The sequence below is a fragment of the Dasypus novemcinctus genome, chromosome 13 (genome assembly GCF_030445035.2).
Source record: "Dasypus novemcinctus isolate mDasNov1 chromosome 13, mDasNov1.1.hap2, whole genome shotgun sequence".
NCBI lineage: Eukaryota > Metazoa > Chordata > Mammalia > Cingulata > Dasypodidae > Dasypus > Dasypus novemcinctus.
In genome coordinates, this window is record NC_080685.1 from 82,989,698 (window position 1) to 83,003,375 (window position 13,678).

The window sequence follows — 13,678 nt, forward strand, 5'->3', positions numbered from 1 at the left end:
TGTGAACCGCCTTAGTCTTCTTCAGGCTAAGCATGCCCAGCGTTATCTGTTGTTTTCAGGTTCTCTTTGTCCTGGTGGTCCTCTTCTTTTGCTTTCAGAGTGCCTCCTAGTATATGCTAACCAAAGCTGAGCAGAGTACACTACATTTGAGCTCATAGCCCACACAACACAGGGTTATCACTAATAGTGATCTATGATCTGTACAGTTATTTGTTTTTTTCTTTTATTTTTACATGAACTTATGTTAAGTCAGATCTTCATTTCACACTTTTGTAATTTATTTGTATGGGGTGCAGTTAGGGAGACTAATTGTAAGATATACATACCTCTGTTACTTTATCCATGTTTCCTTTCATATCATTTGTTAACCTTACAAATGTAACAGATGTTAAAAGGCTGGTGAAATACATCTCTAAAACCTATAATGGGGGAGTGGATGTAGTTCAAGTGGTTGAGTGCCTGCTTCCCATGTATGAGATCCTGGAGTTGATTCCTGGTACCTCTTAAAAACAAAACAAACAGAAAAACCAACTCACATTAGGAAGTGGGTGTAGCTCAGTGGTTGAACACATGCTTCCCATGTATGAGGCCCTGGGTTCAATCCCCAGTACCTCCTAAAAAATAAAATAAAATATAATCTATAATGAGTTCACATTCTACCTTGAATCAAGCTTCCTGATGGTCTAGATAAGCGGCTTTCAAAATTCTTGACAATGATCCCACTAATATTGTGACCCCATAAACATATATAACAAGAACAGAAGTTTTATGGAGAAGTATTTCCATTACAACTGCAGTGCCTTCTAGTATTGTCTGTTCTATTTTATATCATTTCATGAAAAATAATGTTGGTTGCAACCTACTAAGTTGATTTCACAACTCATTAAGAGGCCATGACCTACAATTCAAAAAACATTCATGCTGTTCCATTTACCTAAGGTAGATTCCCATTTTTCTCCCTACTTTCATCAGATACTTGCCTGGCTTGCTTCCTGGTTGGTTCAGTTGGACAAACATGTATCAGGCATTCACAGTGCTCCCTGTGCTTCTGGTGGTAACTCATAACATGTCTGGTAGATCTTTACAGTTTGCAAATCATTCAGGTCCCCAGGATCCTTACGGATAAGTCTAAACTATGCATACAAGTTGTTCCCATTCTAGAGTTGAGGAAACTGAAACATGGAGAGAGAAGGGGACTTACTAGCCTGTGGTTATGTAGCTAAAAATAGTGAGTAGATCTGTGACCTCAGTCTGTGTTTACTCTACTTTCTCCTATACAACATTTTAGGGTTTTTTTCTCACTAAATCAGTATTATCTTGTGGCTTTTCATCTACTCTATTACTCTTTTTCTATATGTTGTTATTAACTTCAATCTGGAATCATCTTAGTTTGCTTAGTTACATACATTGCTTAAGCCCCTACATGGGAAAGCAGAGTTTGCTCTCTCTCCGGTGCTTGACAGCTCTTCTTGCTCCCAAATTCTTAAATTAGACAGGCCTCTAGGATATTGAAGTCTTTCTTTATGTCCATTCTATCTACTGGCAACTTTGGCTAAGTGGCTCTTCCAAACTCAAACTAAGTTTAGTCAAAACCCAAAACAGTAACATGTCAATCAGGCTGTAATTTTTCTCCTTATGAGGGGTGGTATGCACTTTGGGTACATTTCTATTTCAGCAAATGTATATATTCTGATCTAGAGGTAAATTGCTAAGGGATCTAGTATCTTTTTCTTTTGAATATTTAAAAATATAGCAGAATATATAGAAAGTTTTTTACCCATGTTCCAAATAGATAATGTGACTTTTAGTCAGAGCGTATCATATTACCATTATTTCCTGTAATAATGACCCAGAATAATCTCTATTGTTAGTAAATATCAACAATAACAGAAGCAATGCATCCATGTATAACATTTCATAATTTACAGGCAATTTTAAAGCAAATTTTCTCTTCTGTTCCTCAATGTTGTGTAGTGGATGGAGTGGGTATTATAGATTAGAAAACTGAGATAATTCTATTTATACACAACCTGCCCCAGATCCCCACCCCTATCCCCTCTCTATAATTCTTGATCCTTACCCTGCTTAATTTTTTTCTCCTTAGAGCTTATTATCTTCTAATATGCTATGTAATTTACTTATTGTTTATCTCACCAAGTTAAAATTTAAGCTTCACAAGGACAGGAATTTTCTTGGTTTTGGTTCCCTAATGTATGTCATGCACTTAGAAGAGGGCCTTATACATAATAATACATAATAGTTATTGGTTGGGACTTAGAGACAGGTCAACACAAAAGGGTGAATTTAAATAGATATGTCAGTAAGTATATGTTTGATTAAGCTACAGTAAGAAACAACACCAAAATCTCAATTACTTAGCACAAAAGCTCTTGTCATACAAGTCATTTGTGGGCCTGTGCACCTCTTTAGGGTAGCTGCCCTCCCTCCATGTGCTATTTCAGGCAGCTTTGATCTTATGTCACCTTCAAATCAATATTTGCTTTTGTGATCTCATGAGGGAAAGAGAGCCTGGAGAATTAATTGTTGACTTTTCCTTTTTTTAGGATTTATTTATTTATTCCTACCCCACCCCCACCCCAGCTCACTGTGTCTGGTCTTTTTATTTTAGGAAGCACTGGAACCATACCAGGGACCTCCCATGTAGGAGGGAGGCACCTAATCGCTTGAGCCACCTCCACTCCCTGCTCTTTTGTTGTGGCTCTCATTGTGTTTTCCTCCTTGAGTCTCTTTGTTTGCATTATCTTGTTGCATCAGTTTGCATTATCTTGTTGTGGTTAGCTGTCAGCTTGCCACACCAGCCTGTCACATCAACGCCCTTTTTTGTTTGTCTTATTTAGGAGACACTGGGAACCAATCCCAGGACTCCTCGTGTGGTAGGTGGGAGCTCAACCACTTGAGCCACATATGCTTCCCACTCACTGGCTATTTTTTTTTAATGGAATTCTGCCACACATGGCTTTTTTTTTTTAAGATTTATTTATTTATTTATTTCTCTCACCTCCCCCTGCCCCAGGTGTCCGCTCTCTGTCCATTCACTGTGTGTTCTTCTGTGACCGCTTCTATCCTTAGCAACAGCACCAGGAATTTGTGTTTCTTTTTGTTGTGTCATCTTGTGTCAGCTCTCTGTGCGCGTGGTGCTATTCTTAGGCAGGCTGCACTTTATTTTGTGCTGGGTGGCTTTCTTTACAGGGCGCACTCCTTGCATGTGGGGCACCCCAACACAGGGGACACCCCTGCGTGACAGGGCACTCCTTGCACACATCAGCACTGCGCATGGGCCAGCTCCACACAGGTCAAGGAGGCCCGGGGTTTGAACCGTGGACCTCCCATGTGGTAGACGGACACCCTATCCATTGTGCCAAGTCCGCTTCCCTCACTGGCTATTAACTGAACACTTCTGCTTGCATTTCATTGGCCAAAACAAGCCTCACAACAAGGCCTATTTCAAAGGTGCTTGGACGTGTAATTCTCCCATGTGTCCAGCAAGAGGAGAACTAGAAATATTGAATGAAAGCATTGCCCATGACCCTGAAATAAATGAAAAATACCTCATTTTATTTTTTATATTTGCTTGTATCCTGTTTAACGTTTTTATTTTTGTGACATTTTTTAGCTATTACAACTAAAAGGTAATTTACTCTCTTAACAATGGAGGGTAAATGGTCAATGAAACTGGAGTCATAGGTAGCCCTAGTAGATTTCCATTTTACTAAACTGGGAAGTTTTGAGCAGAGAGGTTATTTTTAAATGCAGAATTAAAGATTCATGGGGTTCACTAGAGCATTGATCCCTGGTGACTTCTCTAGATCGATAAATCTGCAGTTATCCCTCTGGACTTTATTTTGGTCAATTTCACAGATGTATAATAAAAATTACTTTTCAAGCTTTAAGCACCACCTATGAACGAAGTGCCGTGTAGCACATTAGCTGTTTTCTATTCTGCATCTCTTAATTCAACAGCTCTTTTTATTATGTAAGATTATCCAGTTTGGAGGGCAAACATTTTTGAACCATATACTTTTCTCTCTTTACCCTTTCAGTGCCTAGTGTAGTTCTGAATTTAGTCGGTGCTCAGCACACTGAACTGGATGTTCCTCTCTCCTCTGCAGTGCATGAAGCATCAATACAATTTGTGTTGTTTTCTATTGCTGCTCTAACAAAATACTACAAATTTTGTGGCTTAAAACACTGCAAATTTATTATTTTACAGTTCTGTAGGTCAGAATTCTAGCATGGCTCTCATTGGGCTAAAGTCAAGGTGCATCTACCAGGCTGCATTCCTTTCCATAGGCTCTAGGGGAAATTTTGTTTTCTGCTTATTCAGATTGTTGGCAGAATTCAGCTGTCTTTAGTTTTAGGACCAAGGTCCCCGTTTCCTTGTTGGCTGTCAACCGAGGCTGCCTGCATTCCCTGACTCCTGGCTCCTTTTCTTCATCTTTAAAGCCAGCAATGGTGGACAGAGTCCTTACAGTGATTTGAGTTGTTCCTGCCTCTTCCATCATAGCTCTGAGTCACTTTTCTGTCTACCTCTTCTATTTTTAAGAACCCATGTGATTACAGTGGGATCACCCTGATAATAGAGGATAAATCTCCCTCTTTTAAGGTCTGTAAAAAGACATCTGCAAAGTCTTTTTTGCTATGTAATGTAATAATACAGGAGTAATAAAGATCTTGGCTACCAAAATTGTGCCTACCATACCATTTTAGTAGATGTATTAGGGAGTCATTTGTATCCTTTTCTAAAGCCTGACTAAGTGAAATTGTTTAAAAGTCAGAGGTTTAAATGCAAGTTTACATTACTGAAATTAAGCACTTTCTTTTTTGAACATATGTTTTGTTATTAATTTTTCACATTTTTATCATACCTTACCCTACCTTTACCCTACCTTACTGTAAAACAACCTTTATAATTGTTTTATTGCATTGTGATTTACATTTCAAGAGAGAAAATACCACACTTGACTTAATGCATAGTTTGTAAACAAATCCTTTTCTGTCATTACTATTAATTTATTGTCTGTCCTATTTTTACAAAATTATTTGTAGAAGTTTATTTAATCCTAAGGGACGTCCTGCCTCTTCAGTCATGCAGCTTACTCCATCATGGACTAGAATATAGGAGGGAATAAAAAGTAATTTTATCAAAAATTAATTAGAAAAAAAATCTATAAAATTTAACCACATTATATATTCCAAAGGTATATATAATTGAGAGAGTTATCTTCTATTCAAGAAAATCTGCACTAAAATTGCCATTTATTAATAAATACAACCAAGTGTTCCCTGTCTCATTGCTCTAGTGAAAGCAGAAAAGTAAATGAAAACAGTTAGATTAATAATGTTTCTGTGTGGCATTTTACATGCTTTGATAATGTCCCCCAGAGGGAAGATGAAAAATTTTTCTTTGTTTACATCTATGTGTGTAGATTTGTTATATATGCTTGTTGTAAATCCTGAAGATGGAGTGGATTCAAAAAAAGCCAGCTAGAACTCTGATATTGATCCTTTTGCTAGACCAATATTTGAAACCCCTTGAGGGAAAATTATGTTGTTGTTGTTTTCATTATAGGATTTCTTGAACTCCTCTTTACCTTTCACAATGAGACAAATTTCTCAGATTTTGCGATATTGCCAACAGAGAAAGCTCATGGCCATCGTTCAAAGTGGATATCAGAATTTTCACACTGGTGTCTCTTGAGTGTACAATTCGTGGTTTCCACACTATTTCCAAGTGTGATATATCCTCTGATTTCAACTTGAAAAATGAGTGTTCTTCAACTAGGCATTAAAACAATTTCATTTTTGGTGCCAGGTGCCACCTGTGGTCATGTACTTGTTTTTCCCCACACCTTTCCCTAGCACCTCTCTGAGTCTTTTTTTGGCTTATACCCTTTCATAGTTCAAGGTAGTTTCGAGCTGGAAAGGCAGCATATGTTCAGTCAGTATTATAGGCTGCTTTCACTGATTTATTTTTAACTTTCAGTCCTTTCTTGACTTAAGTAATTGCTCTCAGAAGAAGCTATTATCTAATTTTAAACTGTGCACATTTAACCTTTCAACCACCATAACATAACAAGTATTTATTTAAAACAATCAGAGTTGCTACGGAGTAGCATAATTTTCACATGTGGCACACTGAGCCTGAACCCTTATTCCTGGCTTTTCATATGCACATGCTGTGACTTTCAGACTTCTCTGCTCCTTAATATGGAAAGACAGATAATTTTTTTCAGTCATTTCACAATGGTCAGTTTTAATGAAATAGCTCTCTTTTCAAAAGCAAGGGCTAGAGAGTTACCTGGGTTTGAATTCCAGGTCCACCCCCTACTAACTGTGATCTTTGGCAAGTTACCTGACCTTTTTCTGCCTTCTCTCTAAAACAGGTTAATAGTAGTAACCTCTTATAAGGTTACTCCATAATAGTTCTTATTTCACTAGATTGTGAGCCCCAGAAGACCAAGGATTTTATCTTGTTTACTTCTGTTTCTCAAGCACCAAGAACAGTGCCTGCCATCAGTAGGCACCAGATGAACATTTATTGACGTTTAGTGAGATAATCATGTAATCAGGAATTTAACATAAAGCCTGGACAAGAGTAACAATAGAAATAAAATTAACTGTTATTGTTTTCCCTAGTATTAGTAAAACTCTTTAATAGTAAGCACATGTAAAAGATGACAAATTTTGTCAGTCTGCTTAGCCATTCTCTATTGACCTCTAACAACACTCCATACAATTAAGTAAATTTAGCCTTTCTCCATTCAGCCTGCCAACCCAATTTTTGTCCTGACTTAAAAGTATGGAGAAATAAATGAAAATTAGTTCCTATTCCCTGAAGTGTTTTTTTTAATCAAAAAAGTATAAGATAAATCATCTCCTTTTAATTTTCCCAACAAGGAATGCTCACAACTTTCTTTTCTGCACTTTGCTCTAATTCTAAAAGAAAGAAGCAACAATTCTAAACTGAATTTGCTTCTTTGTACTTATCTCTGTTTTGAAACACACTTAGCGTCCTAGGTAACTGGTTTAAAACGGGAGTATATTAATTTTTTCCCATGTTATTTGCCATGTGCACTTTTGTAGACTTTTTGAATGCTGTAATATTTTACAGCAAAAGAAATTTCAGAGATCATCTCATCCTTCTCATCACTTCATCTTAGAAGTGAAGAAAATGAATAAAAAGAGTGCGATGCGTGTGCCACAATGATGGGGGAGGTTGTTGGTGTGGGAGGAGTGGGGTGGGGGGATGGGGGTATATAGGAACCTCTTAGGTTTTTTATAATGTAACCTTTTTTGTGATGTATATATCTTCAAAAAAATACAGTTTACAAAAATGATGTGGGTGGGGGAGTGGGGTGTGGGTTAAATGGGAACCTCATGTTTTTTTAGTGTAACGTTCTATGTGATCTATTATTTTTAATTTAAGAAGTTTTATTTTAAAAAAGATAAAATCTATACTGTAAAAAAAAGAAATTAAGCAGTCTTTACTACTTAGTGGCAAAGCTAAAATGAGAAACAAATTTCTTGACAATTAACTTGTTTCATGCTGTCTCCTTGGTCTAAATACTTCAGTAGTTCTATTTCTTTTCTCATTCAAGTATGCAGAGATTGCTGTGCTAAATTTTTAGCTAGACGATTGAAAATATTTTGTATATAGCCTGCTCTGATGTAACCAAAGTTATCAATTAATGGAGTTGTAATAGCATGTGAGCAGAATTTATTGGCTCTCTTAGAACATAAAGAGCTTTTGAAAATCAGTTAATTTTTTTCAGGATAAAGTTTAGAATGTACTTATTGTTTATAGAGCATATACTATGTAAGACTTCTTTCATGAAGTTAAAATAAGTTAATTAATATAATGGAAATGCTTCTGACATTTGAATTACTGCTTTAGTATATCTTTTTTTTTTTTTTTTTTTTTAAAGATTTATTTATTTATTTAATTCTCCCCCTCCCCCGGTTGTCTGTTTTCTGTGTCTTTTTTTTTTGCTTCGTCTTGTTTCTTTGTCCGCTTCTGTTGTCGTCAGCGGCTCGGGAAGTGTGGGCGGCACCATTCCTGGGCAGGCTGCTCTTTCTTTTCACGCTGGGCGGCTCTCCTTATGGGTGCACTCCTTGCGCGTGGGGCTCCCCCACGCGGGGGACACCCTTGCGTGGCATGGCACTCCTTGCGTGCATCAGCACTGCGCATGGCCAGCTCCACACGGGTCAAGGAGGCCCGGGGTTTGAACCGCGGACCTCCCATATGGTAGATGGACGCCCTAACCACTGGGCCAAAGTCCGTTTCCCTAGTATATCTTAATGTAATATGAAATACATTAAAGAAGGGTCAGATAGCATTTTCAGTTGTTAGTAGTTTTCCCCGTAAGATCTGCCTTTTCCTATTCTATCATCTATTTCTTTCTTGGAGGTTAAAAAGAACATAAGTATTTGCCTATTGCAAAACTATTCCCATTTTACCTACAACCATAAATTCCCAAAAGATTAGTGGAATTTTGCATGCTGCACTCTTCAAGCTCCTCAGTTGCACAGCAATGTACACAATCATTTTAATGTCTAATCATATTACTCCACAACTCTCCTTTTCCTTGTACAGCTGTTAAAAGATATCACAACATTCTTGATGCTACAGTAATCATGGACCCAGCTGCCATGGAGTTTTTTAAAAAGGTTTTTAGGAAATAATACTATATTCATTAAATTTGAATTGTTTAAAACATATCACTACATTTAATTATATTTCATATATTCCATCACATTTAAACTTTTAGGCTTCTCTCTTAGGTAGAGAGAGGTAAGGACCAGTTAGTTTTATGTGATAGGGCTGAACCTCTCTGCTCAGTGTTAGTCAGTGGAGGAGCTCTTGTCTGGAATGGAGGTTCACTTTAGGGAGCATGTAAGAGGGAGTCTGTAGAACCTTCCACGGTTGGCCTTGTTTCAGCAGTTAATTATGAAGTTATCCATTTAATGATTGTAGTGCAATATGCAAACTTAATCTGGTAACTTCTTAAATAATGACTCTTTTGGAAACATGTTGATCAAAGTGGTAAGTAGCATTAGATTTATGTTTTGATATAAATATATATGCATTCTAATTACTAATTAAAATGTGCATATTTAGAATAAAGGAATAGTGTTTTTTATAATATGAAGAAGAATCAGTGTCTAAGTATAAAAAGTAGCAGAGTTAACCAAGTATGTAACTTTTTGCAATGACCTCCAACAGCTTACTAGAAAAGGCTTTTTGTGCATTAAAATGTCTTACATTTTAAGTTTAGTTTAGTGGAATTCCTAATCTTTCTTCTTCTCTGCTTTTTTCACTTGTGGGTCGTCAGTGAGTTCCGTTTGTGTTTGCAGTTTAAGGTGTTATGCTGGGGCTAATCTCTGTAAAATGCTAGCATTTGTTCTTCTTTTTCCCTATCATCAATCTTTCACACTCATATCAAACCCCTAATGTATCAGCAGGTTTCCCAGAGCTGCTGGTTAAAATTACCTTTGCTTTTGGTAAACTCTGAACCTTCAAGCCTCAGTGTTTTCAGTTGCCCCCAGTGGATTCTGTGAAGCCTCTCTCTGCACATTCCTCACTGCCAGTCACTTGCTTTACGTCCTGAAACCAGGAGCCTGTGTCAAGCCCGTTTATTATCCAGCTGTACTTACCATCCTGCCTTAAGTAGAGAGAGTGTAAATATCTCCAATAATCATAATGCCTGTGCAAACTATAAGTGAAAGTGGCTAGAACTCCCAAAGCTAGATAGCTTTTATTTGTGTTTCTTTTATGCAGCAGCAATGCAAATTCTTTAAAACTAGCTATTTCTAAAAGTTTCTTTGCTTTTCTGACCCCATCAAAAATTGATAAATGTACCTGTTGGATTTTAGAGTAAATACTGCAAGTAAATAATCTGTTTTAAAGTTTTTCTCAATAATCTCTTATTAGTTCATATTTTATTTGAATTTCTTTTATTCTCCTGTTTGCAAATTCTTTCTCCACCCCTTAACTTGCATAAATACATCCCTTCATTCATTCTGATAGGACTATCCGTTATTAGCCAAAATGGATTCCAGTATACATAGGATTTCTTGGATACACAGTATAGGATATTTTCACCTTTAGTACAGTATAGTTTCCACACTTAACTATTAGGTTGTAACTTTGATCTTTTGGACAACTGACTTCTGCCTTTGAGCAAAATGTTTTTATTTTTGGCATAACTATTCTTGTGAACTAAAGACCCCTTTCTAGTGTTACAAGTCTGGTTAAAATTTACACTAAATATCTGGAAAGTTCTCCAAAATTAATAGAACAAAGAAAATGCCTTTTTCTTCATGAGTAGCAGCATATATTTTGGTTGCTCTTTCCTCAAACAAATGAGATTCCTAAATATTCTCCTCAAATTTTGATTTCCTCTTTTGAAAAAATGCCTAAAGCCAATGATGGGGAAATAACAGCCATCTAAGTTTGAAATCTTAGTCACTTTGGAAGTCACGTAAATGTTTTTGCCTTTCAAGGTATAATGTACATGACTTTGTTTATTTTGCAAGGTTTAATGGATATTAGCATTTTCCAAATAGTTGTTTAAAAAAGAGGAAAAGTTATTAGCATATCTTAAAAAATAATTATTCACAGTATCTTGTCTCTTAGGAGGTCTCAGTAGTAGCAATAACTCAGACATTTTTAAAGAGATTTCAGTGAACTTTTACATAAGTTATTATATATCCCTTTGATGTACACAATGTTGTTATAGTCTTTCTAAAGTGGGAGAAACTAAGGCTCAAAGAGTTAATGTTGAGTCGTTTGTAATCGTTAAGAGCTAGGGCTATGTTTTAAGGGGTCTTTCTATAAAGTTAATAAGTACAATTTATGTATATACTGAGTTGTCATATAATTTTTAAAATAAAATATATTATCATTTTTTTTTGGAGTATGCAAGCCATATTTAAAAATATGAAGAAATAAAGCCAATGAGAAACAATTGAAGAGGCTTTCTTGTTAGAATTCCTTTTTTTAAAGCATTTGTGCTCCCCAGGTTTTCACTGAATAGATCAAAAGGAAATAAATCAACATTTAAGCCACCACACCCTTTTAAAATATAATATATATGTTAATGTGCTATTTTATTTAGCAAGGTGAAAGAGTAAAGGGGACATTTAGAAGTTTGAATATTCTTAGAAACAATTTTTGATGCTAATGAATTATCTGGGTGACATTTTTAAATCTAAAATTTGCATGTAATTTCTTACCATAGCTGTATCTTCATTTTTATACTCTGTGTTTTATTTCATTTGTTTTTTCCAGTGGGTACACCTTATTACATGTCTCCAGAGAGAATACATGAAAATGGATACAACTTCAAATCTGATATCTGGTCTCTTGGTTGTCTACTGTATGAGGTAAATAATGTAGATGAATTCTATATATTGATATATTTTTACATATTGCAGTATATTTCCTGTATCCTTATAGAATATATATATTTTTTTCTGGATGATATTCAAGAATTAGCTTTCTAATTACAAAGAATCAAACAATTGAGTTAGTAACTTTTTTAATGGAATTTAGTACCTACAATACTTTCCTATGTACTTCTAATATATTTTTAAATTATATGCTTTTGGTTTTTAAAATGTTAACTTTTAATGTAATGCTTTTTTTGCATATCTTATAAAATATACATCAAACATCTGTGAAAAAAACTTGCTTATTTATGCATCACAGGAGAGGTATAATGGAATGGGTTAATATGAAAGCACAGTAAATGTTTTTATCAATGTTTTGTTTCTTTTTTACATTAGTGTAGTTCATTTTTAAGGATAGTATGCGAATAGATTCTTATGGGCTATCATTGAATTTAATTTCCATGAGTAACACTTTGTATCGGTAAAGCTCGGTGAAATATTCTCTCTTTTCCTACCAGTGATACTTTATCAAAGTTAAAAGGGAATCATGTAGGTAGATGCTCTAGCAAAAATTGCATTATAATAATTTGGGTGGATAGAAGAAACCATATTATGACCATGTTTTACATCAAGGTTATAGTGTAGTGGTATCAAAAAGAATCTCAAGTTAGTGAATTCTGTAATTTTATTTTTTAATTGAATGGTAATTTTCCTAGGAATATAGGCTTTGAGTCAAAGCTGCTACTTAAAAATTAGTCTAGAGCTCAGTAACTCTTTAAATTGAAATGAAGGAAACTAATCATTTTTCATGTTTAAATGTATACAAAGGAAATTTAAATAAGATAGAAACCAATCTAATGTTAAAACTATTTTCTTATTCTATGTTTTGAGTCTCATGTCCTCCTGACTTTGATGAAATATACAATGAAGTCATCTTTTTTTAATTGCTCCACCATTGCTTAGAAGTAAAGCATAGAGTTTTTAAAAATGCATATTATGATCTTTTTATTATTTTACCGATTGTAGTTTCAACTTTCCTAATATAAGGAACCTGAGAAAACTATTTACTTTGTTCTTCCTACTGCTAAAAATGACTCCTTTTTTTAAAAAGGATTTTAAAATATTTTAAAATAAATTCTAAATTCATTCCTAGGATAATTCTTTATTATGAAAAATTAGGAATTAGTTATATAACAAAATACTTTTTTTATGGATACATATGAGATTATAGGTGATGCTGCTCTATTACTTTATTATATAAATCCTGTTGATAATTTGCTATAATGTTTTAGGAAACCGATTATTTTTAACCTATTATGCTTAAAAGTTACTTTGTACATTTTTAAATAGTTTTACCTTTTTAAGTAACCTGAAATTTCTTCAGATCATAGTCTAATATTAAAAAAGCAGCATTTTCCTTCCTTTAAACATCTAAAATGAAACAATAAATTTGTTTCTGCTAATGAGATTAAATTTAGCAAGGAAAACCGAAAAGTTTAGTTGAGATAATGAGCATTTTGGGGGGAGTTCACATTATTTTTATGGGGACAGCAGTCTCCTATGTCATAACTGAAATAATTCTTCACATTTTGAATTTGCCTTTGAGGGGCAATTACTCATTTTTTTTATATTGTTAAAGTATATTAATCACCAAAATAAATCTTTGGATACTCTGAATTATAAATGTTGTGGATGATTTTGAGTTACAGCATTTAGCATGTTGGTAGTTTTCATTTCAGTACATTTTCTTGATTCCTCCATGCAAGTCATTTGGAAGAACTAGAATTTTTATAAAGGTTTAATTTACCTTTATGTTGTATCTCCTTTCAGTTCTGTTTTAATATAATGTTAATCCAGTAATTTAGTTTTCGAAGATTATCTGTAACATCACATAGATTTTTATATTGTATCCACTAAGAATTTACCATTAACAATGAAGGAATAAGAAGCCTTTTTTGAAAATGTATTTTAAACTCAGAAAATTAGACTTTCAAATATTCCTGAAACCTCAAAAAAAAAAAAAAAAACTAGCAGGACAGTTTTAATTGATATGCAACAAAGTAGACTTTACTAATTAAAATCAAGATGCTGTGCTTTTGCTACACGGACCTTTACATGGAAAAGTAGGTTTTACACATTTCCTTTATTGTTCAGCGCAGCAATTGCATCCTTACAGGGTTGTAGGTTGGTGGCTTACAGTTCAAAAAAAAGAAAGCTGCCACCAGCCCTGAAGACAGACAGTGGGCTTTCGTCCCTCCAACACCCC

The 13,678-nt window shown here is 34.8% G+C and overlaps 1 protein-coding gene across 5 annotated transcripts in view; it reads left to right on the forward strand.

Moving 5' to 3' along the window:
* NEK7 (NIMA related kinase 7) overlaps positions 1 to 13,678 on the forward strand; it is a 160,717-nt gene that overhangs the window by 124,483 nt on the left and 22,556 nt on the right. For all 5 annotated transcript variants that reach the window (XM_004476343.4, XM_058274922.1, XM_058274925.2 and 2 more), the window contains one exon: positions 11,312 to 11,406. In XM_004476343.4, the coding sequence (XP_004476400.1) occupies positions 11,312 to 11,406 (95 nt within the window). The remainder of the gene's footprint in view (positions 1 to 11,311; positions 11,407 to 13,678) is intronic.